We start from the raw sequence: 18,299 nt of genomic DNA, 5'->3' as shown, positions 1-18,299 counted from the left end.
GATTCAAAATGATAAGTTTAGTAGTCTGTGATATCTGAAAGGTTGGCAACCACTGTTCTGAACTTCCTAATTGAGGTACCCCACCCTAAACTGAGTACTAACACTTTCACAGTACTGATTTGTAAAAAAATGTTAAACTGAAAACTAGTCCGTGAAATTCCATCAATGAATAGAGGCTTCCTTACATAGAACAGTTTTCTAGCCTGACAAAGCTGTAGTGCACTGCATTGTGCATACACGGGAGACTCCCGACACACCTTACTCCACTCTTGCTGCAATGAAGTATATAGTTTTCATACTAAGATAAATTGAATAGACTTTCTTACTTTGGCATGGTTATAGCACAGGAGAACATTATGGTTCACTGCTTGTTCAGGAAGCAAAATTTCAACTAGTACCAGGCCAATGAGTACTAAGCCCTAGTAATATAGACTAGGTGTAAATGTATATTGTTATGCATTTTTGGTCTGCTCCTGTAGCCTGCTAGGTGCTGCACTATACAGTGGATCTGATGGCAGTTGTACTTGAAGTAGAAGTTAAGTTGTACTTGAAGTAGAATTAAACCCATGAATTAAACTGTTTCCCAAAACAGTTACATGCAAGGCATGATGTGAATGATAACTGTCATAGAGGAGATGGGAAGGGATTGAGGAGAAAGAATGGAACTTTCCTTTTAAAGTGAAGTTCTGCTTAAAGGTCTGGACCCACTCAATATACTGCTGCACTGTAGTCCCTTGCCGGCTCTACAATCGAGAACTGAATGATCAAAGACCGCTGAACGCTCAGTTCTTGGGTCCGGTCTGAGAACAGAGCAGTGACTGTCAGAAACTGCTCTGTGCTTTGCCCCTCCAGTGCTCAATGCAGCTCCAGACTGTGGATGGGGCAGGAGCGGCTGGCTCAGGCTCTCAGCAGCACCACGGCGGATTCCGACCTTATTGTCAGGATCCTTGTAGAGCCTGGACCAGCTGATTGGCATTAGTCTGCTATCGGTTGAATCTGGGTCACAGGGGTACAGAACTAAGTGCACATCCATGACCCATAGGAGAAGTATGGCCAAAAAAACTTTGGCCATACTTTTCCTATAAAAGAATCCTGCCATGAAGGTCTTTATTCAGGTACTACCACCTGTTATGGGGTAACAACTGTCTCTTAACTGTTCCCCTGCATTGTCACCCTGTATTTCAAATCCTGGAAGGTAAAGGTGCAGCATTCAGCCCCCCTGCCTGCAGCCTGCAAAGTCTATGACAGGCTGAAATACACTGTACTTATGCCCAAAACACAGAATACCTGCATTTCGCAATAAAGACGAAATGTTATCCAGTTAGGGTTAAAATCTTCTAAACATTCACTTTGAAAACCGAACATTCTTTACAGCTTTAGTAAATTGGCTCTTTTGCTTTAAGAATATGGATTGAGTGTGTTTTGCAATGTATACCAAATTCTGGCATACATACAAATACATATATGGAGTACTGCTTGACCTTTTCTTCTTTGGCACCAGATAGTGGGTATTGCACAAACTGCCTGTTATCCTAGGCACACATCATCATTCATAAATATGTGTTCGAACAGGTAAACATGTCAGTTTGCACTTGGTTTCACTGTTAGATTACCTCCTTCTCTTCTTACTTCCCAAAAAGCAAACATTTATTTGTAACATTAATCTTGTGCTTTTGCTTTATTGTTTATCTGATATAATTTTGAGAAAGTTTTCATATTTAATCCTGTGTTTTTACACAATATTTCATGTACAATGTTGTTGTCAATAGGTAACACACCTATTGCTTTTAGACACTGCAAGCAACTTCCCTACTAAACAACAAAGACTGCCTAATGAACAACTAAGGCTTTTTGATCAGCAACCCAGATAACTTGCTAAAAATCTGTGGCAGTGTTGAAGTCTTGTTAACTTGCTGCACATTTTCACTGCCAAGTTGTACACGTGCAGAGCACTTGAAGCACAACTTCTAGTTGACACTTTTCCAATTTGAAGCAAATTTGCATGGCAAGTCTCCAGCAAGAGCAAAGTTGTAGTGATGAGTGTACAGCAAGAGCTCCGCAAGTCTACAGCATGAAAATTCAGCCACAGTGACCCCTGTGGTGGGATGACTATTGCACAACATTTCTGCAAGTTCTGGTTCAGTTGACTTGCAGAATGTGTGCAAAGAAGGTTGATCTAGAGTCATATAATGTGGACTTGCTGCAATTGTGCAACCAACTTGTGAAGCCTGGCAAGTCTAGCAATAGCTTAGCAAGTCATTTTCAAACTTGCAGCAGAAATGCTTGCTATCTGGGAAGGCTGATAAAAAAAAAGAATGGATTCTGCCATCCACACAAGCCAAGTGGATAAAGAATTCTTCCCCGCTGTGCTACTTTATTCTGACAATGTGAACTCCTCTACCGTCAGAATACACTAATTAGTGCTGCAGTCGATTTTCTGCGTGTGTTGATCGAATGAAAATTGTCCAGCATTCCGATTAGAGAGAAGCCAGTCATTAGATCTAGTGGGAACCCCTATAGATTAATCGAAATTCGGCTGGTCCTTTCCTGAACTGACCAATTTAAAATCCATTTGTGGCCAGTTTAAATAGTTTATACAGTTTGCATTGAGACCGCATGATTCTGACTTTTTTTTCTATTAAACAAAAAATGTAATATTTTATTATATGACAATCCCATTAGCACACGTAAATTAAAATATCAACAAAACATTTTCTGTGAGAACAACAGTGACATAAATATTAGATGATTTATTTTTTTTCATTGCCTTAAAATACAGCGCATTGTGATGCAAGTAACTTGTTTTGTAATCCCACGTAATGGAAATTGATGTACTCAGATTAGAGTAAAGTCCTTGGATGCTTTTTCTTAGTCTCAGACATTTTCAGCTCCATGTATACTGCCTTGTGTAATGCAATTAATCTTACTTGAAATCAATATACATTTAATATATTTTATTGCATTTTAACTTTTAGGTATTTAATTTGGACTGCGGACATTTATTTCTGGCTGTAGAGTACATTTTCACTGTTAATTTATATTTTTGAGTCTTATATTCAGTAGCAATCGATGATGTTAGAAACCTATGCAAGCATTAAGCCCTGCAGATAAATGTTACAGCAGGCTGAAAAAATAACAGTTTTCTTTTCTCCTGGACTAATATGGAAATCAATACGTTTTTTACTACATAGATACATTAAAGGTGATCCATGTAGATAAAAGGAATAATTCAAAATGTTCAAATAAATTTTATTTTAGTTTCTTAAGAAACTACCTGCAGTAGCTACATTAAAGGGAAATGTCTTATCGAAGTGTCTTATTTGATGTGATCAGATTAAAGTGAACCTGTGCTTAGCCAATGCAGAGCAAAGTAGCACGTTCACTAACCTGTTGCCTCTCCAGCTGTGCAGTTACCCGTCTTAAGCTATTGGGTGTGAGGAGAAGAAGCCTTGTGCAATCTTCAGATCATGGCATTCTATTCCCTTAAAGCCCAATTAAACCCTTGCTATTTATTTCTGTAATGCAGTCTATATGCATATACAGTAATAAATATTAAAGAAGAAAAAGATGTGCAAAACCTCTGCAAATAGTGATGAATATTGCTGTAAAAAAATTCTCTAGATCATAGTAATGTGAAAAATTAAATGGTGTATCAAAACATATAGTCCATGTGATATGTAAAAAATAAATAAAACCAAAAAAATCCCAAAGTGAATCTTCAAAATTTAAGAGATGTAAAATCCTTCACTTAATCTCCAGAAAGCAGGGCACATATTCCTCATTCAAATGATCTGGGATACGGAGCATAAAGTGCAAATGCAAACTGCTTACCAGATCCGTTGGATCTCAAATGATAGAGATCAGAAGCGCTTGTGCATTAGCCTGCCGGCAGGTGAACTCGCAGTGGTTGAAAGCAGGAAAGGATCCACCCGTTTATCCAGGAACCAGCAAGGACAAACTTCACTCCCGGGACATTCTTATAGTGTTGAAGATTTACCAAAACATTTGTAACACTTTGAAAATGGATATGACTTGAGTCCTGTGTGAATCCTTCATTGAAAACAGGAAAAAACAAAAAAAGGGGTGTAACCCATCTGCAGATGGGTTACACCACTTTTTTTTGTTTTTGGACATTTTAGAGCTGGTTCCAGAAGGTTGAACAGCTTTGCAGTCTCCATCTTAAACACACGGCCACCAGCATCAGATTTTCTCCACGTCAGACCACACAGGGACTTTGCTGATGGAGTAACTGTAGGGTCCTCTGTCTCTGGTTTGTGGCCAAAGTTAACCCCTCTCCTTCCTTTTTTCCAATTAAGACTTCATCCTTAACACTGGTTGTTGGATTGCTCTCCCAGGACACTTGGCACGTCATTCTCTGCAGGCTCCTTATAGATGTTGATTGATGAACCAAGTTTTCAGTCGTGTTGATCTTCATACAACTAAGTCACATGAGAAATGAGCCATATGGGTGTCTTATGTGACTGAAAGTCTTAATTGCAGTTCACTGAAGGTTTTCTTTTTTACATATCACATGGACTATATGTTTTGATACACCATTCAATTTTTCACATTACTATGTTCTAGAGAATTTGTTTACAGCAATAATTATCACTATTTGCAGCGGTTTTGCACATCTTTTTCTTCTTTAGTATTTGTCTTAGGTTTTAGTATTTGACCTATAGAGGTGCAGCATTTAATTACGCTATTTTTATATTTAGTCACATCACCTGTGCACTTATGTATGTTTATATATACATTTATTATCTGGTGGTTAGCGCAAATATCCTCTTCTTTTTTGTCCTATATTTAGTAATAAATATGGAGCCATTTCCCATCTTTTACTGCTAGGTTCTGCAGCAAAAAAGTTAAAATATGCTGTGCTGGCAGCACACTGGAGAGTTAAACCACGTCTCCATTATTATTATTATTATTAATATTATACAGGATTTATATAGCACCGACAGTTTGCACAGTGCTTTACAACATTAGGGCAGAAAGTACAATTAAAATACAATTCAATACAGGAGGAATCAGAGGGCCCTGCTCATTAGAGCTTACAATCTAGGAGGGAGGGTCAAGTTATACAAAAGGGTAATAGCTGTGGGGGATGAGCTAATGGAGAAAATAGTGCAGTTGTTAGATGGAGGCAGGATAGGCTTCTCTGAAGAGGAAAGTTTTCAGGGATCGCCTAAAAGTGGATAAATTTAGAGACAGTCTGACAGATTGGGGTAGCGAATTCCAGAGGATGGACGAGGCTCGGGAGAAGTCCTGGAGGCGGATATGGGAGGAGGTGATGAGGGAGCTAGCGAGCAGGAGGTCTTGGGAGGAACGAAGAGGGCGATTTAGGTTGGTATTTTTAGACTATGCTAGTGATGTAGCTGGGGGCAGAGTTGTGGATGGCTTTGTAACTTATTGTTAGTATTGTCTCTATCACACGAAGGGTCACCGGTGGTCTGACATGGTCCCAGAGCACAGCTCTGATCAACAGTGCTCTCTTTCCCTGAGCAGTACAGTTGATTGGGACATTGATCAGATTATAAACAAATATGAAGGTGATACAGAGCTTACATTGGCTCTGCTTCTCCAATATCCAAATGAAGTTGACATCTTTGGAGTGAAATATGTGGATAGGGCTGTTTTGGAATGATTGTTACTTACTATGAACCATCCAGTATACTGTCCATTTGTGTGTCCTGACTTAGGCACTTGCACATCCAAGATGTAAAGACAATGAAAATGTATATTTGCTAGCTGGTCAGCCTGCAGTGGGACTTAAGCTAGCCATAGATGGTTTGGAACTCGGGCAGTTCAGCAGGGACTGGCTAAGATTTGAACCATCTATAGGCAGGCTGAATGTACCCAAGTCAATCGATGGATTGACTTGGGTACAACCAGCATGTTGAATTTTCAGCATACGATTATTGCCAGCAGCTATAGCCACTAGCAATAATCGTGTTCTTAAATTTGTATGGGTTGTAGAAAAAACTTGGGTTACAGGAAAGAAAATCGGCCAATTTCCCCATCAACACAGTCAGCGCTATTGTGTTCTGCTGGTTGGGGGGTGGGGGTGGGGGGCAGGGCAGGAACGCTCCCCCCAGCCAGCAGAACACAATATCTCTGACTGTGTTGATGGGGAAATTGGCCGATTTTCTTTCCTGCAACCCATGGTTGCAGGAAAGAAAATCACACCATCTATAGCCAGCCTTACTATTAAAGTAGATAGGGCTTCTTCTTACTTATTTGTGGGTTGCATTTAGCACCAATGACCTTATCTTATTTGCTCTTTGCCTGTGTTCCATTGTTATCAGTTACATTGTTTTGAGGACTACAGAACCCTACCTATCTAGGTTATTGGGAAGTGGAGAGGGGGAAGGGTTCAGTAGTCCTATCCTGTTTCTGTTGTTCTAAACAGTATGGTAAGTGAATATTGTTATCCTAGGGCAGGAAGTGTGTTGCTGGCAGAATCACCATAAAAAATAAATGTAAAAAAAGCCTGAAGCAAAAAAAAAAAAAACGTAGGCACCTTATTTGAGAACATTTTTATTTCTGTTTTAAATACGCCTTTAGGGCAAGTTACAGCAGTGGCAGCTGAGATGTTTCTGAAAGGCTCCCTGGACACATGAACAGCTTTCTATTACTTTATCTAAGGTTACCATGGAACAGATGCCCTTTCCCTGCTGCAGCTAGGTTTAGAGTGATACGATTATGACTCTGCATGTGATGATATTATTGCACCACTAACAATGATATATCTGGTGCAGGACATCACCTGAATTATTACTTGGGCAGCCAAGGGGGGTTATTGCAACTTATGTTCTACATTGTGTAATTATGGTAAGCTACCTAGTAACAAAGCACAGCTGCCTTTTTTTTGCTTAGGCAGATCATGACATTGAATATATTTTAAAGAAGTTGTAATGGCATAGTGGTGTCTATGTACTTATTTGATGATTTCTGTTACCAACAGCCTGTGCATTATGAAGAGAAGAACTGGTGTGAAGAACAGTACTCTGGTGGATGTTACACAGCCTTTTTCCCTCCAGGTGTAATGACTCAGTATGGAAGGTACAGTAAAGTGGCAGCAATTATATAAACTATATACATAAGAGAACAGGGGGTATTTCTCTATTTATGTGTGATGGCAACAGGTGAAGGTTCATGATGCCAAGGCTAATAAAGGCTAATATTTATTTTTTAAAGTTTTAGCCACAGGAACTGTCAGTAAGGTCATTTATGCTGGAGAATTAAGAAAAATTTGTTAATTTTAAGGATCTCTAATGGAGCCCCTAACTGGCAATTAAATTACTTTTACATGAAGACCAATCTGTTACTATAACAAAGTACTAGTAACAAGTGTTACTTTTGCCCACCAATTGTGGCTTAGATATAGGCTTCCCATAGATGGGCAGTTATATCCCCAAGAATATTTCCGTTTGGAGCTTGTCATTTATATGCAATTTTATTTTAGGCATGCATTGATTATGGGAAAATGTTTGGGAAAAAATTTCTGTGTCCTTACTAAATGCTGATTTAAACTGTTGTGACTGTGATAGTCCTTGACGGATGTTGGCAGAGTAAATTGGAAGGGCAGGAATTTTAAATAGGAAGTCCTTAGGTACATAATGGGGTTGATTTACTAAAGGTAAATCCACTTTGCACTACAAGTGCACTTGGAAGTGCAGTTGCTGTAGATCTAAGGGGAAGATCTGAAATGAGGGGAAGCTCTGCTGAATTCTATCATCCAATCATGTACAGGCAAAAATGCTTTTTATTTTCATTGCATGTCCCCCTCAGATCTACAGCAACTTCACTTCCAAGTGCACTTGCAGTGCACAGTGGATTTGCCTTTAGTAAATTACCTCATTAAAAGGAGAAGTCCAGCCTGAGCTTTTTAGGCTGGGCTTCTCCTATGGGTCAGAGGAGTGTAATCAGTTTTGCACTCCTGTGACCCATTTTCAGTGGAGAGCGGTCTGAAGTCCGCTCTCTGCTGATGTCATACAGATCATTTGAGGCAGCTCGTCATCCCGACTTCCCAAGTCTAGATCCGCCAGCAGCCTTGACTGATGGCAGTCTTAGCAAGCCGCTCCCCGCCCCTCCACAGCTTAGCGCTCCAATGAGCATGGAGGAGCAGAGAGGAAGAGAGGAGAGTTGCTGACTGGGAGGAGTGAGAACCGAGCCATCGGCGGTGTTCGGTGGCTCAGTTCTCAGTGCAGAGACGCCGGGGGACAGATGCTGCATCCACCTAGGTAAGTATGAATTTAAAAAAAAAAACATACTTCTCTTTTAAGCCATTACTTTGGCATGATTTAATTTTTGTGCCAATGATCCAAACTATAATCCTTTTATGAACTTGTTTAAAGAGTAACTCCACTTTTGATGAGAAAAAAGCATTCCCCTCCGGGTGATCTATTTACATTGCAAGGATTTTACCAAACTTTGTTGCAGATTACCTTTTGTTATTCTGAAGAAAATAGCTGTATGTCTGTGTCCATCGCAAACTGAATTTGAATGGGAGTGACTTTATATTTATCAATCTGCTGCTGCACATGCAGGGTTCTAATGAGGAAAGTGGCAGGGTCTGCACCCCTTTAGATGTGATTTCCCTTTGGGTGTATCTCACCAAAAGTTCAATTTTTTTGCAGGGGATGCCCAAAATCTGACTTGTATCTAAGTACTGACTTCTGGAAAAATCAGTTATCCAATCAGGAAATAACATTTCTGGGGGCGTTCTGTACAGCATATGTGTACAGAATGCCTCCAGCATGCCATACTGCATTGCATTTTATAGAAAATGACAGCTCTGCAGGTCATTTTTAATAACATTCAATTACCATATGACTTGTGTCACAATTGTATTTACTAAATTCTTTTTTTTTATTTGCTATTTTCTTTTTCCATTTAAAGTGGAGTTACACTTTAAGTAAGTTGATAGGTGTATTTGAGGTGCCTTGAAGTGTATTTTGTCCTTCTATGTTAAAATTTTAGATGCTGAAAGGATGTGTAATTCCTATCAGCCAGTCTTGTGATCGACATATCTGTCACATTTCATTGCCAGGCACTGTAGAATGGTGTTAATGTTGCATAACTACGTAAAACTTATTGATTACATTTTGTCCTATCTCTGAAGTGTCATTCGACAGCCTGTTGGGAAGATTTACTTTGCTGGCACTGAAACTGCCACACAATGGAGTGGATATATGGAAGGTGCAGTGCAGGCCGGCGAGAGAGCAGCAAGAGAGGTATAAAACATTTCTCCCTCATAACTCTGAATGTGCATAGCATTAGGAAACTAACATCCATATGGCTGTATTTTTTCAATTTTATTTGCTTAAAGTAGAACTAAACTCTTCCCAAGAAAATGTACGGTAGTAGATTGCCAATTATCCAGCAAGAGTCAGCTGTAAAGCTTCTTCCACCTGGGGCATACTACAGCATACTCCTGTGCGGGGCCATGTTTACCCACACGGGGATGCACAGGTGTTCTGATCGTACCTGTGCAGGCAGACCTATTGCAATCAATTGGAATGCAGCCTCTGCTCTGAATATGACATCCATGTGGGTGCAGGTCCCTAAACTCTCACTGTCTGCGTTTGGGGTGTGCACCAACACAGATTTCAGCTTGGGAGCAGTGGCTGTCACACTCTCAGTGAGGAGAGCTGTGAGCTCTGATTGGAGGGATGGGACACACCCCCCTCTTTACAGTACATAGAGAACATGCTGTAGATGCCAGTCACAGGCTGTGTGCTGGAGCTCTCCCCCCCTGGTCACCAATTATCTCTTGGAGTCCAAGAACTGACGTACAGTAGTACCTTGGATTACGAGCATAATCCAGTCCAGAAGCATGCTTGTAATCCAAAGCACTCGTATATGAAAGTGAGTTTCCCCATAGGAATCAATGGAAACTCAGACAATTCCTTCCACAGTGACTGCTGGTGTATTCAGTACTGTATGTGGCCAGGGGTGCTGGCGTATGCAGTACTGCATGTGGCCAGAGGTGCGGGGGCGCCGGAGACGCTCAGAGACACTCCGGAAGGCAGTGTCTCAGAGCATCTCCAAGCGTCACCGGTGTCCCCGCACTTCTGGCCACATGCGGTACTGCACACCCCAGCGGCTGTAATCCTGCTTGTCTTGCGAGACAGCGCTTGCAAATTGAGTCAGGATTTTATTTTTTAAAATGGCTTTTATTGCGAAATGCTCGTAAACCATGTTACTCGCAATCCATTGTTTCACTGTATGCTGATAACAGAGGAATGAGGCAGCAGAGACAAAACACACTTAGTGCTTTGGAGAGAGACAGTACACAGTATACAAGGATGTGCTTAATTCATATTTCGTGTCTGAGGTTTACAGCTACTTTAAATAGCAGTTGCAGCATTTGAAAAGAACTCCCATCAGCATGAGCCCTCACATTTATTTTTAAATGCAACTAATACAAGTACCTGATTTTGACTTGATATCCACTTTTTTAATTAACAGCAGTACTAAGAGATCGGAGAGAGGACATTGCTGTGGGCAGTTGTGATGTATGGCATATGAGTTGGCAAGAAGCGTCCTGCCAGTAGTAATCAGGGACATGACTCGTCATTGTACATCCACTGCCTCTTCAGTATCCACTCACAGTCATGGAGGTGACTAGGCTGTCTTACCAATATACTAGTATTGGTAACGGTATAACCCTAATTTAAATAAATATGAATTTAAAAAATACAATCCAGTAACATAAAATAACTTTTATTGAAAGTAACACACAAACATTGGACTGAAAATAAAATTAAATATAAAACTGAGATAAAAAAAACTTGCTGCACAATAATTAATAAAAAAAGGACTAAAAATCTATTTTAAACTAAAACCCCAGGCAAATATAAATTAAAAAAAGGAGAAAGGGATTTAATGTATAACAATCCCATACCAATTTATAACAATTTCATACCAATTTATAACAGTGCAGCTGTTCTTGCCACGCATTGCAAGTTATGTCTGCATCTTGTTTATACTGTACCAAAGAATAAAATCCAACATTGATTGCATGCTATTTAGAAAGAGATAATGTTCAGTAGTATGTTTTACTGACAACATGGTAGTACATCTTTATTGAAAATGCACTACCCTGATCAGTGGCGGCTGGTGCTCAAATTTTTTTGGGGGGGCGGCAAACAAACCACCTAACCTCAACCCCCGTTCTATCGGTCAAAACCCCCCCTCCAGCACCCCCACCCCCTGTTGCTCGATCGGTTGGTCAAACAACACACCGAGTGCTCTGTACCCCGAGCCCAGCCTTTTTAGAAGCTAATTAGAGCCTCTGGCTCCAAACACATGCTGCAAAAAAAACCCCATAGAAATCCATGCGTCTGGCGCCCTGCATGTACAGTATATTAGGGGCCAGGCCCATGAATTAGGGGGCTGCGCCCCATAATGAGTGGCCACCACTGACCCTGTTATTAATAACCTTTCACTGAATGCTATCTCTTTATAAATAGCATGCAATCAATCAATCAGTGTTGTATTATATTCTTTGGTTGTCAATCGCAAAACTTTAAAGTTTCTAAACTTCCTAAAGAGAGCAGTTGGAAAGATCTCCAGCGGCAATGCTCACCTTTAGAATAATAGCCACATCCATCCAGGAGAAACACAACCCACTCTCCCATGTAGCCAGCCCTGTATGCTCCCAACCACCGCATATGTGCACGCCACCTAGCGGTGCGGCCACTAGCACTGGGCATGTGCAACCGCAAAGCCCAAGCATCATCACTGCTCATGAACAAAGCAAGGGTTATGGGCACCACAAAGTGCTTAGACCTTACATAGAAAAAACAGATCCATAATATGAAATGTCTCTCAATAGATTTTATGTCCATGAACAGAGTTCAAACAATGAGGGGAAATCTTCCAGTGGGGCACTTAATGCAGTAACAGTTGTCTTTGGAGGGATTGTCTCCCACTTCTTATTATGGCTACGGCTAAGGAAAATCTCCCCAATGGCAGAGAAAACAACAGGTTTTAGGTGTTCCCTTCTCTATCTAAAATGAAAAAAGTTTTGGCTTTAAATATACTCGAAATCTAACAGACTTTCAGTTAAATCCAATAAAATAAGTAAAAATGTCAGTAAAATCTAAATTACACTTTCATTAGGAATTGTTAGCACATATATTACATTACTTTTCTCGCTAAATACTGTGAAGGATTCGTTGCAGGTGCATTTAATGTGACATTTTGGCGCCCCCTAGAGAACATTTGTTTTTGACACATTTTACAAATTATCTAGCCATACTTGAGTTCAATTACATGCCATCTCTGATAGTTCTAGGCATTTTCCACAAACCCTCACATCTTCTCTGTTCCTGTACACAACATTGTTTCTATAATGTCACAGGCTTCCTTAGCCCCTACACACCTGCCTATAGCTTATAGATTTCATCTTCACTTCTTCCCTTCTCATATCCTCTGTCTTTATCTTCGTGCTTCATGCTTTTCTCATTTATCTCTATCTTGTCTCTTCTCTTTTTTTTTTGTAATGTTTTTCAACTTGCATATTATCACATCCATCAACATCACCTTGCAATCAATAGTTTTGTCTTATGTTTTTTTTTTCTGCAACTCTATATCCTGTATTCATCATCTCTATTTCTGTATTCATTTATCTGTGTTGTTATCTATTTTGTTTGACCAGAGTGCCTAATCAGTATGCCATGTTAATACTTAAGTATTGGCTAGATGGTTATTTTAAAAGGTGTAAGAGCACAGTCCTCCAACAGGTTTATTCACTAAAGCAATACAATGATAAACAGTGATCTGTAGGTACAGTTCTCAGAGCAACTCTTTAGAAGATTTCCTTTTTCTTATTGCACATTGTTCTTGGTTTTGTGGCATTGCACATTGTTCATTGTCTCTTTTTGCTGAATAATCAAGCACCTATGCCATTTAATAAACTAAAAAGTAGATCAGTTCTATACAAGACAGGTTAATTCAATACAAAATTCTGCTCAGGGCGTACCTTGTTCCCCACAGGCTTCACAAGCTATAGTCATCTCTGTTAGCAGCAGAATCTAGTCTCAGGAGGGGCACTGCCAGAAAATAAGATTTTTTGCGGGCAATTTATTGGGGCAATCGCTGGTGTTGGCGCTTCAATCATCCCGGCACCGTGGTTGCTATGGTGTCAGGATGATTGAAGCGCATTATTTTATTATTACATGTTTATATAAAATGAAATAGTTCAACTCACCATAATGCAGAATCAGTGAGAGCCCTGAGCGTGTCACTTGCCACCGTCACCTGCCACCAGATGCAGGTCACTTGCCACGTCACCTGACACATATTGCGGATTGTCACTTGCCACGTCACCTGCCACATGTTACGGATTGTCAGTTGCCACGTCACCTGCCACACGTTGCTGGTTGTCACTTGCCTGCTGCCAGATGCAGATCGTCACTTGCCACGTCACCTGTCAGATGTTGCGGATTGTCATTTGCCTACCACCAGATGCAGATTGTCACTTGTCACTGTCGCCTGCTACATGTTGCGGATTGTCACTTGCCACTTCACCTGCCACATGTTGCGGATTGTTACCTGCCACATGTTGCGAATTTTTATTATATCACCATTTAACTTCATGCCATAAGTAATATACAGTACATGCATATAATAAAAACATGTACCATATGAGCTGGGAAGAGGAGACGGGCCAGGAACTCTCTGCAGATGACTAGCTAGATATCGTTTCCAATATGCATAAATGCACACGCTCCATTACTATAAAAGAGACCGTTGTTAAGCTCCATACTATAAGATACTATACCCCAGCCAAATTACACAAATGCTACACTTTAGTGCCAGAAACATGCTTCCAGGGATTCCAAGGTGGGCACGCACCTTCATACTTTTTGGAGCTGTAGAGCTCTCTGGTCACTATGGCAGGAGGCCACTACTAAGGGGTTTCAGATTACGGGCATGCAAAAAACTCTAACATATCAGATGTGTATCCTTTACGCTGAACTTCCAGAGGTTCCACCCCTTTGCCAAAAACTGGCACGTGCACACACACTATTCAGTGCCATTCAATGGGCTATTGCCATGAGCGTCCGCAGAACTTTTTTCGGGGGGGGGGCATAATTTTATGGACACCCATGCTCGGTCCCTTTTCGACAATGTCATGAAGGGGAGGGGCTTAGTCATTATCACATAAAGCTCAGACAGGCAGGCAAAGGTTTAAGAAACCTGATGCAAAAGCTTAATAGAAGGATCAAGCTGCCATTGTCTGATTAGCAATTTCTAATCTGTTTAAAGCGGTTTAACATAAAAGTTTGTTGCACATAAAAAGTTTGTTTCGCCAGCTCCTCTTCCCGCCCTCCATCCTGAGCTGTGCTTCCTCCCGGTCTCCGCTGTTCACTGATGACAGTGGTGGAGGAGGATAGAGGCGGGAGGGCGAGAGAGAGACCGTGACATAAATGGCATGGTGGAGCCACCCAAGGAGGAGGCTGGGATGGGAGACAAGGACTGGCACATAGAAAGCGGAGGTCGGCGGCGCAGAAACCCGTTCGCGGTGGACAGTTGGACTAAGATCGTCAGGTTGTCGACCCCCGTTATAGTGAGTACTGAAACATTTTCAGTCTTGTGGAGGAAACCTGGAGAATGGGCTGTAATAACAATTCAATGAAAAAAATCATCAATTGCAGCCACTGTGCCCATCAAATGCAGCCACTGTGCCAAACGCTGCCACTGTGCCAAACGCTGTAACTGTGCCCTCAAACGCTGACAGTGTGCCCATCAAACGCTGAGAGTGTGCCAATCATATGTTGCCAGTGTGCCCATCATATGTTGCCAGTGTGCCCATCATATGCTGCCAGTGTGCCCATCATGATTGGCGGAGAGGCGGTTTAGTGTTAGGAAAGTGAATAGTCATTCGCTTTTCTAACACAGCTGAGTGACCTGCGAGCGCCCAGCATGGCGCTTGTAGGTCACCATTTTTGACGCCTATTAGAGCCTATGGCTCTAATCAGGTGCTTAAAAAACACCCCCGCCGCTATAATTCAGGCATCCTGCACCCGAAAAGGGGCCGGGCGCCTGAGTAGGGGGTGGCAGCAGCGGCCACAGATAGATTCATGCAATGCATGAATTTATCTATAGGTGATAGAGGGGTGGCAGGAGAGAGGGGGCGGCACGCCCGTGCGCCCTTAATGCATGGGCCGCCGTTGTGTTCTGGCCATATTTTGATCTTGATGAAAACAGCTATACAGACTGTATAATACAGTCTGTATAGCTGTTTCCATCAAGATCAAAATATGGCCACAACAGTTCCAGTTGTGTTGCAATACAAAAAGATGTACACAGTGGTATCGTTGTACAGGCACTGCTGTTACCTGTGGTTCTTCAGCGATAGTCCCAGGACAGTCACTGGCAGAAGGCAGTGTATTCTCTCGTCTCGTCCACTGCACGCAGTGTAAATTTGCTGTCCCCTCAAAATAACTCAACACACAGCCATTAATGTCTAAACTGTTGGCAACAAAAGTGAGTACACCCCTACGTGAAAATGTCCAAATTGGGACAAAAGTGACAATATTTTGTGTGGCCACCATTATTTTCCAGCACTGCCTTAACCTTCTTGGGCATGGAGCACAAAGCTGGTGGATGTTAGAGACCTTGCACTCCCCCACCTTCCGATTGAGGATGCCCCACAGATGCTCAATAGGGTTTAGGTCTGGAGACATGCTTGACCAGTCTATCACCTTTACCCTCAGCTTCTTTAACAAGGCAGTAGTCGTCTTGGAGGTGTGCTTGGGGTCGTTATCATGTTGGAATACTGCCCTGTGGCCCAGTCTCCAGAGGGAGGGGATCATGCTCTGCTTCAGTATGTCACAGTACATGTTGGCATTCTGGTTTCCTTAGGGAACTGTAGCTCCCCAGTACCGGCAGCACTCATGCAGCCCCAGACCATGACACTCCCACCACCATGCTTGACTGTAGGTAAGACACACTTGTCTTTGTACTCCTCACCTGGTTGCCGCCACACACGCTTGACACCATCTGAACCAAATAAATTTATCTTGGTCTCACCAGACCACAGCAAACTGTTTGTGGGCTTTCTTGTGCATCATCTTTAGAAGAGGCTTCCTTCTGGGTTGACAGCCATGCAGACCAATTTGATGCAGTGTGCGGTGTATGGTCTGAGCACTGACAGGCTGACCCACCACCCCTTCAACCTCTGCAGCAATGCTGGCAGCACTCATACATCTATTCCCCAAAGACAACCTATGGATATGACGCTGAGCATATGTACTCAACTTCTTTGGTCGACCATGGAGAGGCCTGTTCTGAGTGGAACCTGTCCTGTTAAACCGCTGTATGGTCTTGGCCACCATGCTGCAGCTCAGTTTCAGGGTCTTGGCAATCTTCTTATAGCCTAGTCCAACTTTATGTAGAGTAGCAATTCTTTTTTTCAGATTCTCAGAGAGTTCTTTGCCATGAGGTGCCATGTTAAACTTCCAGTGACCAGTATGAGAGAGTGAGAGTGATAACACCAAATTTAACACACCTGCTCCCCATTCACACCAAATTTAACACACCTGCTCTCCATTCACACCTTGTAATACTAATGAGTCACAGGACACCGGGAAGGGAAAATGGCTAATTGGTCCCAATTTGGACATTTTCACTTAGGGGTGTACTCACTTTTGTTGCCAGCGGTTTAGACATTAATGGCTGTGTGTTGAGTTATTTTGAGGGAACAGCAAATTTATACTGTTATACAAGCTGTACACTCACTACTTTACATTGTAGCAAAGTGTAATTTCTTCAGTGTTGTCACATGAAAAGATATAAAATATTAACAAAAATGTGAGGGGTGTACTCACTTTTTTGAGATACTGTATGTTGCAAAACTATTTTGACGCTGTGATTCTAATATTTGATAGCAATATATTTCTATCTTTTTATTTCAGTTTTTTTCCAACAGAGATATTTTTTGACTATATCTATTCTGATTTTCAGATATACTGGAAGATTTCTCTGTACTTTTTCTATTGTATATGTTGGTATACTAAAACGTTAGTAAACAAAAAAATATATATACCATATTAGTACTACACACCTTTAAATGATGTACATTTTATTGAAAAACCTGAGAGTATAAGGTGACATGAGTAAAGTATCAAATGGGGTTCCTGGGGCCCACCAGAGGAATCAAGAACAGGGACCCACCTTTAAGTGGAGCACAGCTGGGTGCTGTGATAGGTGATGAGTTAAACCAATAGGAACAAAAATTAGAAGGTGCATGCCAGATCTAATGGTGACAGAAGTTGGTCGCTGTTTTGGGCATTTTGGGGCACTTAACCTAGGTATGCGGAGTTGTAAGCGGGAACCTGAATGCTCCTCCTATTGAATGTAATTAGCACAGTGGATAGTTTCATCTACCCACAGATTTTGTTTAAGGAACAAATGGATGTATCTTCCATACAGTTTTAATACTTTGTTCAATATTTATTGCTTTTCATTCTGCTTGAAATATGTTTCTAGAAAGCACAGTCTGTTAAGCAGTCAAGTAATCTATAATTTAAATTCTCCGTTCTAATCAAGCCTTTTTTAAAGCTGTTCATTTCAAACTGGTATTTTTTCAAACTGTGAAATTATAAAAGCGTAAAATATATTACTATTCCTTACAGATAATGTGCAAAATGGGACTCATTTCAGAAAATGAAATATGGGTGCCTGAACCAGAGTCTGAGGTAAGTCCCACATTCTTCTTCAATTCATATAATTAATGAGTTTGATGATATAGAGGTAAAAATATAATTTTGGTAAAACACCAGCTTGTTAATTTCCCACAAATCCTTTCTAGCTGAGCAGTATATGTCAAGCTTTGCGGGGACAGCTGATGGAAATTGAAGTGGGTGGGAAGCAGCTGTAGGATAATGGTACTAATGATTATCATTTGTAAATAAGATAGGACTTTGTCATGAACACACAAGTCATTATTACATGTTAGTATTACAACACATTGCATCTGATTGCTTTTCAACAACCTTTCACTTTGTATCCACTGTTCTGTTGACTCATTGTTCATATTGCTTTTCTTCAGTTTGCATTTACCTTTAATCTGCTGTAGCTGTTGGGGTTGATTTACCAAAACCGGAGAGTACAAAATCTGGTGCAGCTCTGCATAAAAACCAATCAGCTTCCAGGGATTTTTTTTGTCAAAAGCTTAATTAAACAAGCTGAAGTTCGAAGCTGATTGGCTACCATGCACAGCTGCACCAGATTTTGCACTCTCCAGTTATAGTAAATCAACCCCATTGTGTCACGAAAAA

At 41.2% G+C, this 18,299-nt stretch overlaps 1 protein-coding gene across 1 annotated transcript in view; it reads left to right on the top strand.

Annotated features, from left to right (window-relative positions):
* Positions 1 to 18,299, top strand: part of LOC141128789 (amine oxidase [flavin-containing] A-like) — a 201,021-nt gene that overhangs the window by 172,876 nt on the left and 9,846 nt on the right. The window contains exons 12-14 of the mRNA XM_073616286.1: positions 6,968 to 7,065; positions 9,128 to 9,239; positions 17,655 to 17,717. Of these exons, the coding sequence (XP_073472387.1) occupies positions 6,968 to 7,065; positions 9,128 to 9,239; positions 17,655 to 17,717 (273 nt within the window). The remainder of the gene's footprint in view (positions 1 to 6,967; positions 7,066 to 9,127; positions 9,240 to 17,654; positions 17,718 to 18,299) is intronic.

The sequence above is a fragment of the Aquarana catesbeiana genome, linkage group LG02 (assembly GCF_042186555.1).
Source record: "Aquarana catesbeiana isolate 2022-GZ linkage group LG02, ASM4218655v1, whole genome shotgun sequence".
Lineage (NCBI taxonomy): Eukaryota > Metazoa > Chordata > Amphibia > Anura > Ranidae > Aquarana > Aquarana catesbeiana.
This window is presented reverse-complemented; position numbering and strand designations above follow the sequence as displayed.